Below are 18719 nucleotides of genomic sequence, written 5' to 3' on the forward strand. Positions count from 1 at the left end.
TTCACAGTTTTCCATCGATTTTCGAGTGACGAAATGGAGCGATCGAAATTCAAAAATCGCCCTCAGATGTCACAACCGGTCAACAAAGCTACCAGATTTGTGTGTTACCGACAATAAGGATCATAGTTGATCTAGATTTATATAGACTTACATCAGTGGCAAATTTATAAATATAAATTATAAATAAATAAACGACATTTAAATTCAAGGCCTAATTCTAGTTTAGGTACTGTACGTGCTTCTTATAAAAAAAATGTGTAAAAATTGGGATCATAATCACATAAAATATATAGGACATCTTCATTGAGTGGAGTACCTACTCGTATTTGTCAAAACAATTTTGAATGCTGTTTGGATTGCTAACTACGTCCGTATAACATTTGATTGAAGGCTTGAATTGTCCTTCTAACATTGTCGCAGCCACAATCCGATAGCGTGTCGACTACATATATTGCTACACTAGTGCCTAATGGTACCTTGGAATGTAGATTGTAGGTATTTTTCACAACAGTGAGTTGCAAAAGTTTCATGCGATTCAGTCATTAGGAAAAGCAATTTATTTATTTCCAGAATAATGGGAACCGTACAGGCCTACATGTATTGATTGATTGCGGAAAAAGTTGAAGGATAAGTTTTGTGAGGGATAATCAGCACTAAGGTCCCACATTTTCGGCGAAGTTTAGTAAATGCTGGGAAAAAGACATGTCTGATACTTTTGTCCTTTTTATTGTCTTACCAAGTTGTTTGCTAAAATGTGTGATTATCTTTGTCGGTGATTATTTAGGTATAATTAAAAATACATAAGGACTTTTTATTTTATTGAGGAAGTAGGATAATGTTTTTACATAATTTTAGGATAGATTATCAAAAGCTAACACCAAATAAGTATATGGAAATATAGATCTCGTGACTGATCTAGAAAATCTACGTATACCTATGTTTGTTTTATTACCATTTTCTTTTACTTCGTCTGCATGGGATGATGATGATCATCATTATGATTGATAAAAGCCATCCTACTTATATCCTTCTTCGGGCCTCAAACCTGCATACCAAATTTCATCCAAATCATTTCAGCAGTTTAAGCGTGAAGAGGCAACAGACAGACATGAGAATGATAAAGCTATAAAATTCATATAATAGTCACTCAAAGTATTAATTAGCTAATCTGATTTCTGTTTCAGTTACATGTGGGCGAGCCAGCAGTAGCAGTACAAGTTGTACACGTCATAGGTAAGCTGTAAGTACGAAAAAGTGTATCTAAAAATTCGTATAATGTCATTGTTATACGTCAACTTAAAGTCTGATCCACTTAACACCATAAACATCAATTCACAATATAAGTCATTTAGATATGTACCTAAATCCTAAACTCAAATGTGTAAACGCAATAACTTGCCTTTAAAGTCAGTTACGTTACGGCAAAAGAACAAAATAATTATTAGGTAGTCGTTTATGACTTCATAAGTCATTAATACTAACCGCATTGAGTAACACTGCACTTATTTTGGCATCACACGGAAGTTTCGCCAGGCTGGCTGACCGTATAGTATGCAAGTGGCATCGTTGCAAAAAGGCAAATTACACGCCAGACTGATTGTCGCAGCAATTAAATTACTCGTGAACGAGTTGCTCAATTTTATAGATATCTGAATATGGGTCAGGTTGCAGTTTTATTGCTACAGCACGCCTGGTAACCCCCTGAGGGCTGGTTTAAAATAAATGTAGGTAGTCGTATATATGTACATCAAAAGCTCGTTTTAAATGCAATTTATATTTTAAATATTTTCAGTCTACATTAGCTACTAAATAATGGTTCGAATCTTGGCGTACTGTGCTCATGCGTACTATACTAGAGTGCAACATGGAAAACCGAGATAACCGTCCTAAAAACGGAAGCTGTCATATTTCGAGCCGCTTGATATGTTGTCGACTACACGCGACTAATTACTAAAAAGTCAACTAAAATATCACGTGACGCCCTTTACGTAATCACGTGAAACATATATACTTTTTATAGTAAAAATAAAGAAACCTTAATTTAAAAAAACTTAATGCTCTGGGGTATTATTTACCGGTCGACTTTATAACATAGAAAAAAAAACATATGAAAATTAATATCTGGGAGACCGAGCTTTGCTCGGAAAACATAAAAACTCAAAAACTCGCGTTTTCCCAGAGATAAGATCTAGCTAGATCGATTTTTCGCCCCCGAAAACCCCTATATATAGCAATTTTCATCGAAATCGTTAGAGCCGTTTCCGAGATCACCGTCATATATAAATAAATATACAAGAATTGCTCGTTTAAAGGTATAAGATTGCAACCGATGTGCTTTAAATCAATATAAATACCTACAAAGGTTCAAAAGTTCCGACTAATAGCTAGTAATTACCGTCTAGGTCACGCTCATTAGCATGGCGAGCGCATCTCTGGAGAAACTCGGAGAAATACCGCCAAGGCCTTATCACGGCTCAAAAACCCTACAAACGTACGCATTTCAAGATCGCCATCTCTGTTTTCACTAGAAAATCATACGTGTGAGTGGAATAATTTAAATGTGACAATGTGTGTATACATATTTTCATTTTCTCTTTCACTTTAAGCGCCAACAAACTTAGTTTGTTATCTAAGTGTCGAAAATGTTTACCTAACTTTTTATAGGGCATTGGTAACCGGTGTGCGTTCAAAGCAGGTTTATCCTCCCAATTTAAAGGTTCAATTTAAAAACAACAATAAAATTAAGTTGTAACCTTAATTTTTGTCTGTCTATATAGGGCATAAGTACTTAACTAAACGATTTAGTATTACCTTACCTTCTCAAAACAGTATGTACTGTTCTAGTAATTAAATTATAGATGACTTAAAAAAGTCATCCTTTACGCATATTTTGTCATGCAGGTGTTCGTACCACCGGTCAATCAGCTTGTGAAAAAGGTCGACCTTGTATATATCGCCATAGATGTATGTATGTGAAAATATTGTTTTGTGTAGTTCACTAACATAAGGTTCTGTTGTTGCCTTTGTTGTGAAACAAAGCACTAACCAACAGCCCAGTTGCCCTTGTTTGCGTTACGTACCACTGACGAATCTAAGATCTAAATGGCTTTAAGAGGGAACGGAAATTATATCAATCACGTTTCTTTGATAAAGTCGGCCGCAAATTGCTGGTCTAGTCCACTCACAAATATACCAGGAAGTGATCACGATATATCAACAAGCATAATATATCTCCAAACCCAGTAGTCAGGTGCATTGGGGTCAATTTCTGAACACGATTTTTTTTCTGTCCGTGATGAAAATCGCGGGTTAGCATCAGACAATACTTACCAATTTTTTTTTACATAAAGAAGTCACACTTTCACACCGAGTTCCATATGAATTCACTGATTAGTTGGTTTTTAGAGTACACATAAAAATACCTAAAGGCTCAAATTACTACTCCCGTGCCCTGTCCGGAATCTACTTTTGAGCATAATGAAAAATCCTACGAAAAATTCTACATTAGTATCACTAATTTAGTGTCAAATACTTAAACTAGATGATATTTACTATCACTGAACACATATACTATTAACTTCATTGTGGTAAATAACTCGTGATCGATGTTTAAATTTTGTCCGAGCGCGCGAGTAAAATTTCGTCGGCAAAACTCAAAGGGCTCTGACAGCCGACGTTTGTATTTGAACCGCCTCGTGTCCCGCCTCACCTGTACTGGCAGTATTCGGCTGTCTCTCAAAGCAAGCGGATGTAAGTCAAGCCGCGGCGTGTTCGAGCAAATCGCGTAAGTATTTCGGAATCCGGGTGGGCGACAAATTTTTTCTAATTTCGATGCCCCTTATAAATTTTATTTTCCACATAGCTTTTCAATAGCAATTGTCATATTTAGGAGCCCTTTATGTATCTTTATGTAAGCGATAACATAACAGTTTGGTCAAACACGATTTAAATTTTTGGCGAATTTTTTTATTACGAATTCTAATTTCCGTGCCCTAATTCCCATAACAAATTTACCTAAAACAGCTGATTAAGTGGCACGGGAATTAGAAAGTATTACATATATTGTCAACAAATCTTTTATTGGGGGCACTGTAAGTTAATTGGCAATGTTTACGTCATATTATTATTACTTATATATATTGGCATTGAATATATATTATATGTAATAATAATACGACGTATATCTTTCTATTTTACATTTAAGGAAATCTTAAAGAATGCACAAAAATCTGTGAATAGTTTTTTAGTATAAGTACTATAGTACTTACATACAGGATCGACCCGAATAACCCGGGCAATTTTAATACGTAAGGTAAGGTGGGGTAAGATGACACCGGGGTAAGACTATCACTTGTATGGAATCCTTGTACTGTTAGTCTTGCCCCACCTTACCTTATTCATTGATCATATTATAACATTAAAATATTATATAAACATAAAACTATTTCTGGAATTATTACATATTATAATACCTGTACCTAAGGTTACATGAAACAAAATGAATCACATTTGCAATGTTTTGTTTTTGTAAATTTGACAGCTGACAGCGTATGCCGTATAAAGTTTAAATATCTGGGAGACCGAGCTTTGCTTGGAAAACATATAGGTACCTACCTACCTAAAAACTCAAAAATGCGCGTTTTTCCAGAGATAACACCTACCTAGATAGATTTTTCACCCCAGAAAACCCTCATATATGATAAAATTTCATCGAAATCGTTAGAGCCGTTTCCGAGATCCCCGAAATATATACAAGAATTGCTCGTTTAATAGATTAGTTGTTATAAATTAGCTTTTCTAATACAAGAAAAATTAAATATATCCTATTCTTACTATATTATAAATGCGAAAGTATCTCTGTCTGTCTGTCTGTTATCTCGTCACGCTTAAACCGCTGAACCAATATCATGTTGATGATATTTGGCATGGAGATAGTTTGAGGCCCGGGGAAGGACAAAGGATCTGGGGACACGGCAGTGCCGCCGCCAAGTCGAGCAAAACAAAGTGGCACGGTCAAAATAACATTTAATTTGAACATGTAATCTAAGAATTAATGCACTTTAAAATCCCTTAGTTTTGTCACTGACACAATCACTCACGATCATCATTATTCTAAGGTACTTCTAGCATACCCACAAGTTCCAAATTTGAAACGTAATTAGGTTTAAGCTTTTTAAGCCAATAAAAATCTAATAATACTGCAATATTAGTCACGTTCTAAAGATCTAATAACTGCATAAATAAGTTTGTAATCCTATAGAAATATATGCGATAACAAATTTACCTTTTAGTTCTTACAATTAGTAGGGAAAGTAAAGGTACACTACGATGTACGATGTGAGTATGAATAAAGATGTATATAGTAATGATATGTGTATACATAGTATCAGTATGGTATGGGTATGATTACCTGAAAAGAAGGACAGCCTACAAAAAGAGATGGGATCCTATCAAAAACATTACATGTAAAAAGATGCAAGTCTCGCAACGCAGTTCTTCTACTACAAAAAAAGTTTTGAGATGTAATGTGAAACCAAGTCGGTTATTTTAGACAATGCCAGGGGGGTATTAAAACCGTAATACTATTAGATACCTTGTTAGGGTTCCGTAGCCAAATGGCAAAAAACGGAACCCTTATGGATTCGTCATGTCTGTCTGTCTGTGATAGTCTTACCCCGGTGATAGTCTTACCCCACCTTACCTCATATGTGGTTAAACAATTGTTTGTGTTATGAATTTATGAAGGCAGCATATTCGATTTCTTCAGATTAACTTACACAATAACTTCTTCTCTCTGTGCACCTATTTATTTCTTAGTATCATTTCCTATACGGCCATAAAGCAGATCATACACCTTGTACCTATCTACATGCAGATACATAATGACACTTTTTAATGAATAGTTTTGTATGTAAGGCGGACATGTTTACGCAACTACTCAAAGTATTGTTTTGAAATATATATATTTTACTAAGAAAGAGAGATTAGTTGCCATTAAAATCAAGGAAACTATTAGTCAAATACGTAGTTTTTAGTGTATCATACTTTCGTAGATTTGTCGTCCGAAACTAAAATTAAAGTAGATAAATATGTTCGATGCCGCTTCAGTATGGTTGAAGTATATTATTGTAGATTAAAATATACATAAATAATAGTTTTAACTACCAAAATAAGCTAAGAAAACAATTTCTGTGCCATGTTCTAATTTCCGTGCTAGTAAAATCTAATTCCCATGGACACACTAATTCCCGTGCCCTGACCAAAATTTTAAATTGAAATAACTTTTATAGTTTTATGAATATTTTTACCCCATAAGAAAATTAATGTTTATTATATTTTTTATCAAATTATCAGCATATTTTTTTTTGTGTAATGTTGGTATTTCAAAATTCCATGGGAATTAGACAAAAATGCTCGTTTGGTGAAATTGACCCATTGGTCAAATGTATTGAACATAGGACTAGTAGGCTTTGAATATTGTAGCAGGAACCCACGCCTAGTCTAGTCTAGACCCGAAGACTCGTTAGTTCGTAATATCCTGTCGCTAAGCGTCGATGCTGCCGCGATGATTACCGAACGCCCGGTATCGGAAAAACATTAATTTACCGATATATTTTCCTGAAAGTCGAGGTTTCGTAATTTGACGTTTTAAATATTTATGGCTGGGGAAGTAAAAAGAGTGGAATTAACATTACATTGTAACAGACACCGTTCCCGGCTATTTGTAAGTTACGTGTAAGCATTTGTATTGTTGGGCATGCATTTCGTATGTATATAACTTTAATTAGCACTACATTCATAGTAATTATGATTGTTAGTGCATTATTTTTCTGGATTTAATAAATCCAAATAATAAGAACAGACAATTAAATCATTTTTGACTATAATATGGGCATTTCTATTTAAAGTTGTACCCTCGAGTTTTTCGCATGTCCCCTTACATTTTTTGCGATTTACTCTGAAGACGAATTTTTTAACTGGACAAATGATGTTTTTTATTGAAATATATTATATGGACACATCATTTATTAAGTTGAATGCTCTATAAATCACTTTTTTCTTAAAATCTGGTTTTTAGATATGATAAAGTCACCCCGTAGTACTGTCCCCTTCACCGACTTCAACTTTTGATGGACTTTTACACATATTTTTTCTATGAAGGCAACACCAAGTAATGCATTCCTGGCATAGTTTAAATGTTGAAAAATGTGTAATTTATGAAAAACAACTTTTAAAAACATCAATAAAAGGGTCTAAATTCGATAAAACCGTTGTCCCGCCGAAATCGCGAATCGGACATAGTCCAGGTTGGTTACGCAGTTTTCGCCAAGTAGCGAAATATTTTTTACCAATATTTTAGGTTTTATTTTATCCTGGCAAACCTGTGACCATAGATAAAGCTTATTTAAACGTTAAATTTGATTTGAAACGATCAAAATCGCGACCATCGTGGCCTGCTGGTGTTGACATGTAATTTTACCCAATGTTTTGTCCGTTTTGTTCAACAGTTTTTGAGGCTTAAACCTTAAGTAACTGAAATACTGTTTATATTAAATAAAACTATGTCTCATGCAGTTATTTTTCAAGTAAATAAGTTGAATATTGTGGTTAGTTTTGTATTATTTTGAATATATTTAATTCTGGCCCAGACAAATCGTTACGTCCGTTTGGTAACAATTTGAAGCGTAACATATAGCCGGACTAGAAAAATGTAACCATACGGACACGGTAAAGTCGCACGCACACTGAGTATATGTAGTTTTTACCGTGACTTTGTCTGTACTTATTTAATTCATGTGCAATTAATAAGTAATATTTTATAAAGTAATATTGATTTATTTTATGTTTAAAACTCTATCTACTGATTTTAGTACATATATTGTAGTCCTTTTTTTTTATCACTGAGTATTTGTGTAAATTTTTGATTATTGTGATCTCGTCTTTACTTTGTCCATTAAATTACATGGGTGTCCATTTGGAAATGTCCCCTTGTTTTCAAAAGTATTTATTATTGTTTATTTAATATTTAAAAGCTAAAATATTTAATTTTTTTGACAATAATCATATGTTTTGATAATTCTAATGATTGCTATTCGTCACATGGCAGTAATACCAATAACTATTTAATAAACCTAAAAATAAGGTACGATTTGGGGTCACCTCGTAACCAAACCACCTAAAATTCCCTTTTATGAAAAATGTTTGTTCTTAATCGGTTAATGGTGATTGTTTTTAGTTTGTTTATTAACAGTTCTACGCTTTGAACATAAAAACATTTGCTTCAAGTATGTTGTTTATTTACTACATCAAAAACCATTTGTAACCAAACGGACCACAAAAAACCTCCCTCATCCTATTAAATATTAATTTTAACTGGTTTATCCTAAAAATATGACGATTCTCTTTAGTGTTTAGTAAACTAGAATATATTTACTCATAGAATTACATGAAAAAGTACCAAATAATCCAAATTATATTTTCAACTCGTCAAGTGAGTCATGGTACAACTTTAAATAGAAATGCCCATATCCTAAGATATGTTTAATTAAATACTTTCAACATGTACATTATAACGGATTTCATTTGAGAAAATAACTCATAGGTACACCTCAAAGATAAATACGTTAAAAGACGCGCTTGAGAACTTTTCTGAATAAAAATTTCTCAATTAACTTGTACGTAAGTTTAAATAAAATTTAAACATTATTGCTAGTTAAGGGTCATGTGTTCCATGAATAGTATCAGTTTTGCAGCTTTCATTACATTTTAGTACTTACTTCACAAGTTAATACTCCATTGGATATTTGAGACGTTGTGATTATGATATTAATGTTCTACTAGATAGGTACATACCTATGTGTATCAGTTTTGATATACGTATTAAGCTGGAGCGCTGCCAAACTTCAAGTGAACATTTCGAGGTTGACTCTGGTAACGAAGCTCTTCGTTTGAACTTGCCGGTTTAAGTAAATACATTTGAAAGAAATTTTTTGTATCTTAATCTCAAAGTTTGATCTATGTGCAAGATTTATTCAAAATAGAATAACGATATTTTAATTTAATGGTAGCCCAGTAATTATTTTCTATTAAATTGATAGGTGTCCGACCTACAGATTAAAAAAAAAAACAACATAAAAATTGCATTATAATATCAGTCGCACTAAGCCATGACAAACTTAACTTTGAGGCTTCACGAAAAAGAAGGACTACAAAAAAAGATACCGTTAATATGTAATCTTGTATGCTCCGCTGTCAATTTATATACCTAATTATTTATTGAAAATATTTCTCATACTAAATATTGCTGTCCAAACTACATTTACAGTATATCTATATCTCATCAATATTATGAACTTCTATGAGGTACTATACGTTTGCTTACAATTTTAAGGCACACCAATGACAGGTATACTAATTCCTTCCTGTACCTATCTCTATTGTGTAAATTAAATAGTCCTATATTACGTGGGAAATTCAAAGTAAAGTAGTAGTAGTCCACAAAACTTCCCGGAACTACATTTCAATTGATCTACGGCCACAAAAACATTAGGTACTTAACCTAAATGTCGAACACGGAACTAAACGCCACCATTTTCCATAGGATGTAGTAAGCATCAATAGGCGTTGGCTAACATCGCAAAAACCATATGCAGCTTTGCACATAATGCATATATGACCTCCGCCACAATCGGCGAAGGTTCACATGAGAACCTGAGATATGTCTAGTTATTGTCTGGCTGTATTGTTCAGTTCGCACATGAGATAAGGCAACTACTGATATGCGTTCATGTTACGTGGATTGTTGAGGTAATAAGTTCCTAACAATTTACAATTTGAGCATTGTATAAAGCAAAGTTGTTACATTTCAATTATGACTTCGTATTCGAAAACAAGAGTTAATACAATTCCGGAATATATGATTACTTCCTCCTATCAATCACTTTTGAAAACATATTGTGTTTCAGGAAACGATCTTTGTTCTGGGAACGTTTCGTTATTCAAATAATTGGGAAAGTTTCTTTTATTTTCAATCAATAATATGCTTCAATAGAGTTTCCAAATAAAACAGGTATGTGAGTTCTCTCTAGTATCATTATAACTTAATTAATTGAATTTCTGCCGTATTGTACCTACTTACACCTAATAAATGCCATTACCCACCCTTTGTGGAATAGTTTTTTATAACAGTACAAAGATATCCATAGCAAAATGATTCCTTTATTGATTATAAATTCTTCTCTAGTAAATAATCGTTTATTGTACGTTTATATAACTAATAGTGATATTGACACACTAACAAATTCCCACGCCATTCATAAACGCACTCTTCAATGCTACAAGAGCAACTTGAAATTCAACCAGCACTTAACTTCACCATAAAAAGACCGAAGCAATAAAATTGATATTTAAAATTCTATGCATTTACAAAATTAGAGTTCGCGTGTTTTAACAGCACGTGTCACGTGTATAATTTGAGAAAAATGCTTAATGGCCGGGTTCGAAGTTTTTAAGGGTTACCTAACTTCCATACATAATGTAGGCAATATTAAAAAGGGATCTACAAGCTACAAGAATTTAAAGTTTAAATTTGTCCCGTTGAGTTTGCGTCATAGGACTATCTTGGTCTGTTCTGTTGCCTCGTTTATAATTAAGTACGTACATTTTCCGTTGAAATACGAATTCATTTGAGAACGCGCGCTAAACCGCAATTATTAACAGAATTCAGCCAAACTCTAGGCGGTGGCACTGAGACACTAACATTCATTTTATAAAGCCTTATTTATTATGAATTTTAATTCAAAATTTAACTATCTGCCATATTCGAACTTTAAGATACGTCAAATATCTATAAGACATCACCAAGATATGTCAGTGTCAAACAAGTGTCAAAAGTGACGTTTCTTCTAACAAAAACGTCAATTTTGACACTTACTGACTTACTGACATATCTTGGCGATGTCTAATAGATATCTAATAGATATCTAAATCCGAATACGGCCCTATACCTATGCAACTTACGAGGTGATTTTAGCAACCACATGAGACACTTCAACTATTTGTGTTCAATATTTAATGTTGAAGGCTGACATTGAGTTGACATTTTTGAACGGAACTGTCGGCCAATTTAACCCATATCAAGGCGGAGGCAATTTAGCGACCATGCTAAATCGCCTCTGTCTTAATAAGGGTTAAATTGGTTTTCCAGTAGCCGTTACTACTGTTCTGTACTATTATAGTAGGGCAGAAATGTCCTAGACATTGAAAAACATATAGGTAAGTAGGTATAACTTTTCGCAATCAGAGTTTTTATTGCTGATTTTAATATGGAATGATTTTTGTATTAATAAAACGCTAACACGGTTGTTTGGACTTTACAAGTAATTGTTTATGCCAATTTGCAGGGCCGGATTAAGCATGTCGGGGCCCCTAGGCAGTGCAATGCTCGGGGCCCCCTTACAGTCAATTCTACATATGTACATAATGTTCAGAAGTTGCTCAGTAAGTACAAGGATGTAAGTTTGCGATTTTAATTTCAGGTGTCAGTTGGGCCGATCCGAACATACCGAGCGATGTCTTTTTCGCTCTTATTGCGTGGACATAAAGCTTTTTCTATCTGTTTTTGCCGATTCCTTTTTGCGTCTAGTGTGGGGAGAGCCCTTTTTTTCTCAATAGGTAGTTAAATATTTTGCCAGGCTGAACAGCGATTGTCCGACCATAAGACCATACGCCGAGCCACATGATTAAAATTAACGTAATAATATAGACTTTCCATGTATAAATGACACAATGACACTTCATGCATTCACCAGTCAAGCTAGCATGTAGGTACAGAGTCAACCTGAAAAGCAGCAAAAAACGCGAGCGCAGCGAGCGTGAATTTTTTTGTGAAATAATTGTGAAAGCGTGTTAAAAAGGCCGGGCCGGGCCTAAAACTCCGAAGTTCCCCAGTGAGGAGTGCTTTCATGCGAGGCCAAAGCCGTGTTTCAGGATAAGCTCAGCTAAAGCACAGACGCTAACCAATGTCCATTGTACGAGTATTAAAAAGCGAGGCCGCAGGCCGAGCTTGGCGCAGCGAGGCCAAAGGCTAAGCTGAAGAAGAGGAAATTTGGAAGACAAACCAAAAATTGAGCTATAAAGTGAGGCTGAAGGTCGAGCTCAGCAATCTCCACATTACTGACTTTCCATTGATGAGGTTTTAGGCCCTCGAGAGCCTGAAATTCGAGTTCGACATTACAGACTTTAAAAGCTATAAAATAACATAATTTAGGTTCATAATCATCTAATGTTTCTGTGTCTGAGAAACTGATATTGGACATTAGGTATGAGTAGGTACCATAATTTTTTTTTATGAATTTTGGCTATTTGGAACAAATATTTTTTTTACGAGCGCCGGGCCGCCGGGGCCCCCTAGCCGAGGCGGGGCCCATAGGCAGTTGCCTACTCTGCCGTAGGGTTAATCCGGCCCTGCCAATTTGTATTGCTTTTGATTTTTTTATGATACGACCTTGACACGACTCAGTGCATCTCACGTGCGCGCTATCGTAAAGGTCATATGGAAACAAGGACAAAACCGGAGAGTTCTCTAGTCTAGGAGTAAAAACAAATAAAATAAAATAATTTAATAAAATAAAAGACAAAAGGTAAAATTCCCTACAATGTAGGACTCCCTGCGATTCAGATGGGCTAAGCAAATAATACCTCTTCAGTCAGCAACATTTTATTGAGATACATAATTTGGCATTGCGAATTCGATGTAGATAACGAGAATGTCGTCATGTAAAATATAATTAGGATGCCTATCGAAATTCCGATCGTTAAAATAAGTAGGAGATAATCGTATTCGATACTAAGTCGTACGATTGCACGATTGACCCCGGCGTTGCACAATGCGAATACTCTACATAAAATGATCACATCTATTGCGAGATGATCAGGCCGTACTCGTAAATATTTATCATAAAAGTTTTTTGGAAAAATTACGAGTTACGTAATATCCTAAAAATTAACAACACGTTTACAAGAAAAAAAAAACACTTAAATCAAGACTATAATGAGAAAAAATAAAGAAACCCTTTAGAAATAATACCATCACTGGTAAAAAGGTCTATTATGTCCTGCCCAACTCGAAATGCTTATTTAACTCAGACGAACCATTAATTTGAGGGACATGTAATAGACGATACCGATGTTTCAGTGTCAAAAGTGACGTTTTCGGTTCAAGAGATTTAATGTCACTTTGTCACACTGACAAATCGGTATCGTATCGGTGTGACATTTTATAAGTGTATCGTCTTGGGTCGTCCCATTCGTTTTTCGTCAAGTTCTTAAATTAGTCCTATTCTGCTTTCTTAGGGATTTTCTGCTTGATTAGGGATTGTAGTATTTTGGTAAATGTAGGTAGCTCATAACGGACATGTATTTCACGGCAAACTGACATTTGACATATTTTTACGAGCTACCTACATTTACCAAAATACTACAGTCACCCATTCTACATTCGTCACAATCGTCGGTGGCTTTCAATGTAGAATGCGTGACGAAAGCAGAATAGGAGTAATTTAAGAACTTGACGAAAAACGAATACATCCCAAGACACCTTTATAGGAATTGTTCGAATTGTGCCGATTTTATACATTCGTAAAAAATACCTATTTGGATGTTATTTTATGCCTAAGTTCTAATTAAAATCTTTAAATTTATAACAAAATCGTGGACGCAGCAAGTCGAACATAAATTCGTTTTTATTAAATTTCACGCGAAATGCTATAAAAAGGACTTGACAGTGTTGCCGTGCTTCGGTAAATTACCCGACAAAGTTGAAATTGGAGTGGAAAATAGGGAAATTCAAATTTTAATTATGAATATTCATGTACATGCTAACTGCAACGGTAACTGTTCTACGGAAGTTAATGAATGGCCAGGTTGCTAGTTTCTGTTCGTGACATTTTAGCCTTAGAATTCCTTAATTACTTAGGTATGTACGTCTCTATCTATGGTGAAAATGATTATATTCTTATAAATTTAGTACTCGTATCTACATATTTATTATATTTGGTTTGGTACCTACTAAAATATATGTAGTTAATGAAGATGGTTAATATACAATGTAAATATATACCCTAACCACATGCGTTAACATTGTTTCTGATATTAGTTCCTATCTAATTAGGCCTTGACTGAGGTAGGTACCTACATATAAAATAATATTCTACTATATTTCATTTAGCTGTTTACCGTAGTTAAATAAAGCTGTTTCACTTGACTTATAAAGGATGAAAGAAAAACAAAACCATTAAAAGGAAAACTTTTTTAATAAATTCTACATTTCACAGGAACTAAAATTTAAAATTTCCTCGAAAACCCAGTTTTTCCCCCGACCCGACCAAGTTTCCGATGTAGTAACCTACTTTCGTTAAACAAATGGGAAAACGTTCTATTTTTAAACGCTCTCAATCGGTTCCTTATCTATAGACAATAGAAAGATTCGCATACATTATGCGTTCACATCGGCCATCGACGCGAAGAGTCATCGTTCACGTTTTCTTTAGCATTAGAATTTAGATGCAAATGTAACTTCATAGAACACAGTAAGAATACACTTTTCGTTAAAATTGTAAAATAGCTTCAGATAATGTTTAACGAAATAGAATAATAATTTGTCACGAAATTTCTGTTTGTTGATAATTCGGATGAACATTCGATAAAATGAAATAGAAATTGCCGTTATTCGTGTTTTGTGCGAGTGTTTAACGTTGTTAATAAAATATAAGTTTAATAATTTTCTATATTTTTTTTTTCAATTTCAATCAAGTGATAAACCTCTATAATTTCTGCGGTTAGCAAAAGTTGCGGTGCAATTATAAGACGCATGACTGAATGACGACACTTAATATTTTCATAAAATAAGATAAAGTAGAACAATCTAAGAGCAGATAACATGTGTGTATGTAGGTATGTACCATACGCTACTTGTGCCGTGGGGAATGAGTCTTGGCCGTTTCTACACCCCCGGGCGTTTTCCTCGGCGCACGCGCGTTTATATCATGCGGATAGTAATGATGCGGGAAATCTTTGGCGAGAAAAGTCTAAGTTGTCAAACATTTCACACGTATATAAAAACATATATAATATTATATAAATTATTCAACTAAACATTGGAATAAGTAAGTACTAATGAGATTGCGTATTGTATAAAAATAATTAATAGATAGGTTGCCGTAGTAATAAAATTTAAGGTAATATTAAAAATGTATGTACACATATTTAACATGTAGAGGTACTTCTTTGGTTTCCTATAAATATTAGAATATGTATAATATATTAATAGTTGTAGGCAAATTAATTTAAGAATTTTCAATATCTAAGTAATAGTTAGTTGATTAGTTTAATTATAATGCAATTTTTTTATTAATGTAAAATTTTCAAACTACTTACCGAATATTACAAAAATCTTCGTCTTCATTTTTTCAGCCAGCACTATCACAGCTCCAAAAATAAGTAAAAAATAATTTAAATTTAATTCGTTGTGAATTAGTTCGAAATTCGAACGCGGCGGCGTGATTCGCGCGTCACTGCCGATCCGCGTGTGCGCAGCGCTCGCGCCGGCGCCGGCCGCACGTTCACTTTCTACGTAGTGGGGTCGCCCTACGGGAAGACAAGGGTTTGTTGACATGCTCACAACCAAACAATTGACATGCGCATAACTCGATTATCAGCACGAAAACAAGCGCGATATTAAACAACTTTATGCTTTATACGGAAATTGTGGCCACATGGATGTTGTGCTGATTCTATTTCCACGTAAGATCATTGACAGCGTATTAAGTAGACAATATTGGATATTATTGCCTGTTAATTAATGATGTATTGTATAATTTACAAACAATATTGTATTACTTGTAAGTAGTTACGTATGTATGCTATTCAACGTGATACAAAGTTCTTATTTCTTCTACTGGCCCAGGGCGGGGCTACACTTGGAAAAATTAAAACTTCATTTCTCTGAGCAAAGTACACTCTCTGTATTATACACTGACGCTAGCAGTGTTGAAAAGTATTTTTTTTTATGATAAATTAGTTAGATATTTTCAGCAGCGCAGCGCCAGCGTCTAGAGCTTTCAGTAAGACAGGGTTATTTAGATAACACTAAATTGGGATCTAAAGCTGCTGCTTTTTGCCGCTGCTGAGGATGCAACCATAACCAAGATAAGCCCTAAGCTAAAAAAAAACGACCAAGTGCTAGTCGGACTCGCGCACGTAGGGTTCCGTACCATTATCTATAAAAACGGCAACAAAATCACGTATATTGTATGGGAGCCCCCTCAAATATTTATATTATTCTGTTTTTTAGTATTTGTTGTTATAGCGGCAACAAAAATACATCATCTGTGAAAAATTTCAACTGTCTAGCTATCACGGTTCATGAGATACAGCCTGATGACAGACGGACGGACGGACAGCGAAGTCTTAGTAATAGGGTCCCGTTTTCACCCTTCGGGTACGGAACCCTAAAAAATAGATAGGTAGGTAACAATAAATTGCTAGAATGTAGGTACAGCGCCAGGAAATGAGGCCGCCTTGGACGTGTCTTACCGAGAGGATTTTAACCCGTATCGTCTAGCTTCTATCACCCACGCTCTAAATCTTTAGAAGCAGAAACACCTTACAATTTCGTCTACGTAAACCTTTTTGAAAACCGGGCAGTATACAATTCATTTGTTATCAGGTAATTTATTGAACTGACGCTTTAGCAAATGCTGGGGAATGTTGCATGAACTGGTAAATTTAATTATAATACGTAATTTATAACTTACTAAATGCTCGAATATTGAATAATCCACTGTTAGCCTCAAAAAAAATTCTCAGGTTGAAAAAATAAAATAGTGAAGATATTACCCTAAAATCTAAAACATTAGGTACGATAAAACTATAAATTAATCCACAAGTACCACAATACAGTAAGTATTTATTATGGACAATCAGCCTCAGGTCTTATTCTAAACTACTGAGCTCATCTACATAATATAAATAGTGAATAGTGATACACATACCAAATTTTTATGTAATATCATATACCTAATAACCTACTAACTACTAATTAACCTACCTACCTCAGTTAGGTACCTATACGTTAAGTAATTTTGTTTGGTTCAGGCGGAGTATGTCACTTTCTTAGGACGTCACATTCTGAGTTCGTCACTTTCTGACTTTGTCACTTTCTGAGATCGTCACATTCTGAGTACGACACTTTCTGAGGACGTCACTTTCTGAGTACGTCACATTCTGAGAACGCCACTTTCTGAGGACGTCACTTTCTGAGTTCGTCACTTTCTGAGTTCGTCACTTTTTTAGCATAGGTACGATTTAACAGTATAATATACCTGCACGAAAGATGTATACTGCCAGCAACCAGATTAGCTGTTCGACATACGGTCGCTTTTATATCCTACATACCAATACCAATCTCTGTTTGCCTTACACCTGACTGGTAGAGAATTCCATTTGGCAAAACGTCCTATGTTTCGTGCAATAAAGTGAAAATAGAGAAATAAATAATAATAATAAAACAATCTAATTATGTTTCAATCAGAGTATTTAATTCAGAATAAGTACTTAGAAACTACAAGCACCAAAATATTTAGCCACAGATTGGAGTTAGGCCGGCAACAGCTTCGATTCAATCAATACACATAAATGTTTCGCACAGTAGGAACCATGATTTTGTCATTCGCCGCTGTGATTAGCTCGTGAAGGCATCACGGCAAGCTCGCTGACACCAGTAGAAGGTCATTCCAACATATGTACATTTAAATGGACTGCCGCTCCTTTCATGACAACATATTCTTCAGCATCTTCTGTCATGTCTCCAGTCTCCATAAACTCAAACGTCTTTTTTTCTGATGGTAGTGTAAATTTTGGATACCTATCTGCGTATAAAATCAGCATTGCAGTTTTGTTTCAGACAATATTTCTTCTCGTGTCATCTGTGGAGAATAGGCGTCAATGGATTTTTTCTTCAAAGCGTTGCCGAATTTCAGAATATATGTTCAGCCTCAGCCATCAATCACTTCTGCGTATGGAGTGATCCATACTCTCATAGTTCTCATGTTCTTTATTTGTTTGTTTTCTTCCTATATGTATAGGTTACACGATGAATTTTTAAATTATTATTACATTATACTTTTAGCCTGACAATAAAAATCTAGCATGTCGCCGATTTGACATCGCTGATTTTTTTTCTATTTAAAATGCGAAACTACAAAAAGGTTATATATAAGTAGTTTGTCAAAGGACTCTCTCATTTCAAACATAGACAGAGATAATCATACTATCTTTGTCTTACTCTAGTACTAGCACCCAAAAGAAAAGGATGAGTACAGTTTGTATTGTTCTTATTTAATGACAAATTGGTTTGACCAACTATACTTACAGTCCGTTAACTCTCAGAATGAAATTCGTTTTTCGGGTAAAATCGGACGTAATCGCGTAATAGAAAATAGAAAATATATTTTTTAATGTTGATCCTAGCGAAAAAAGTAGCATTTATTTTATAAGAAATCTCAAATAGATTATTTACGTAAAAGATAATTTTTTGCTGTGGGCTACCGTTTACGAGTTATTTACGAAAAACTAAAAAATAACAACCTTAGCATAAATTATACGTGACTTTCCCACTTTAATATATTTTTTAACATTGATCCTAGCGAAAAAGTGTACTG

The 18719-nt window shown here is 34.5% G+C and overlaps 1 protein-coding gene across 1 annotated transcript in view; it reads right to left on the minus strand.

The window, feature by feature from the left end:
• The window catches only part of LOC134662413 (uncharacterized), a 56552-nt gene extending 40957 nt beyond the window's left edge, over positions 1-15595 (minus strand). Inside the window, exon 1 of the mRNA XM_063518631.1 lies at positions 15436-15595. Coding sequence (XP_063374701.1) covers positions 15436-15463 — 28 coding nt within the window. The 5' untranslated portion in view covers positions 15464-15595. The remainder of the gene's footprint in view (positions 1-15435) is intronic.
• Between the last annotated feature and the right edge of the window lie 3124 nt (positions 15596-18719).

The sequence above is a fragment of the Cydia amplana genome, chromosome 1 (assembly GCF_948474715.1).
Source record: "Cydia amplana chromosome 1, ilCydAmpl1.1, whole genome shotgun sequence".
Classification (NCBI taxonomy): Eukaryota; Metazoa; Arthropoda; class Insecta; order Lepidoptera; family Tortricidae; genus Cydia; species Cydia amplana.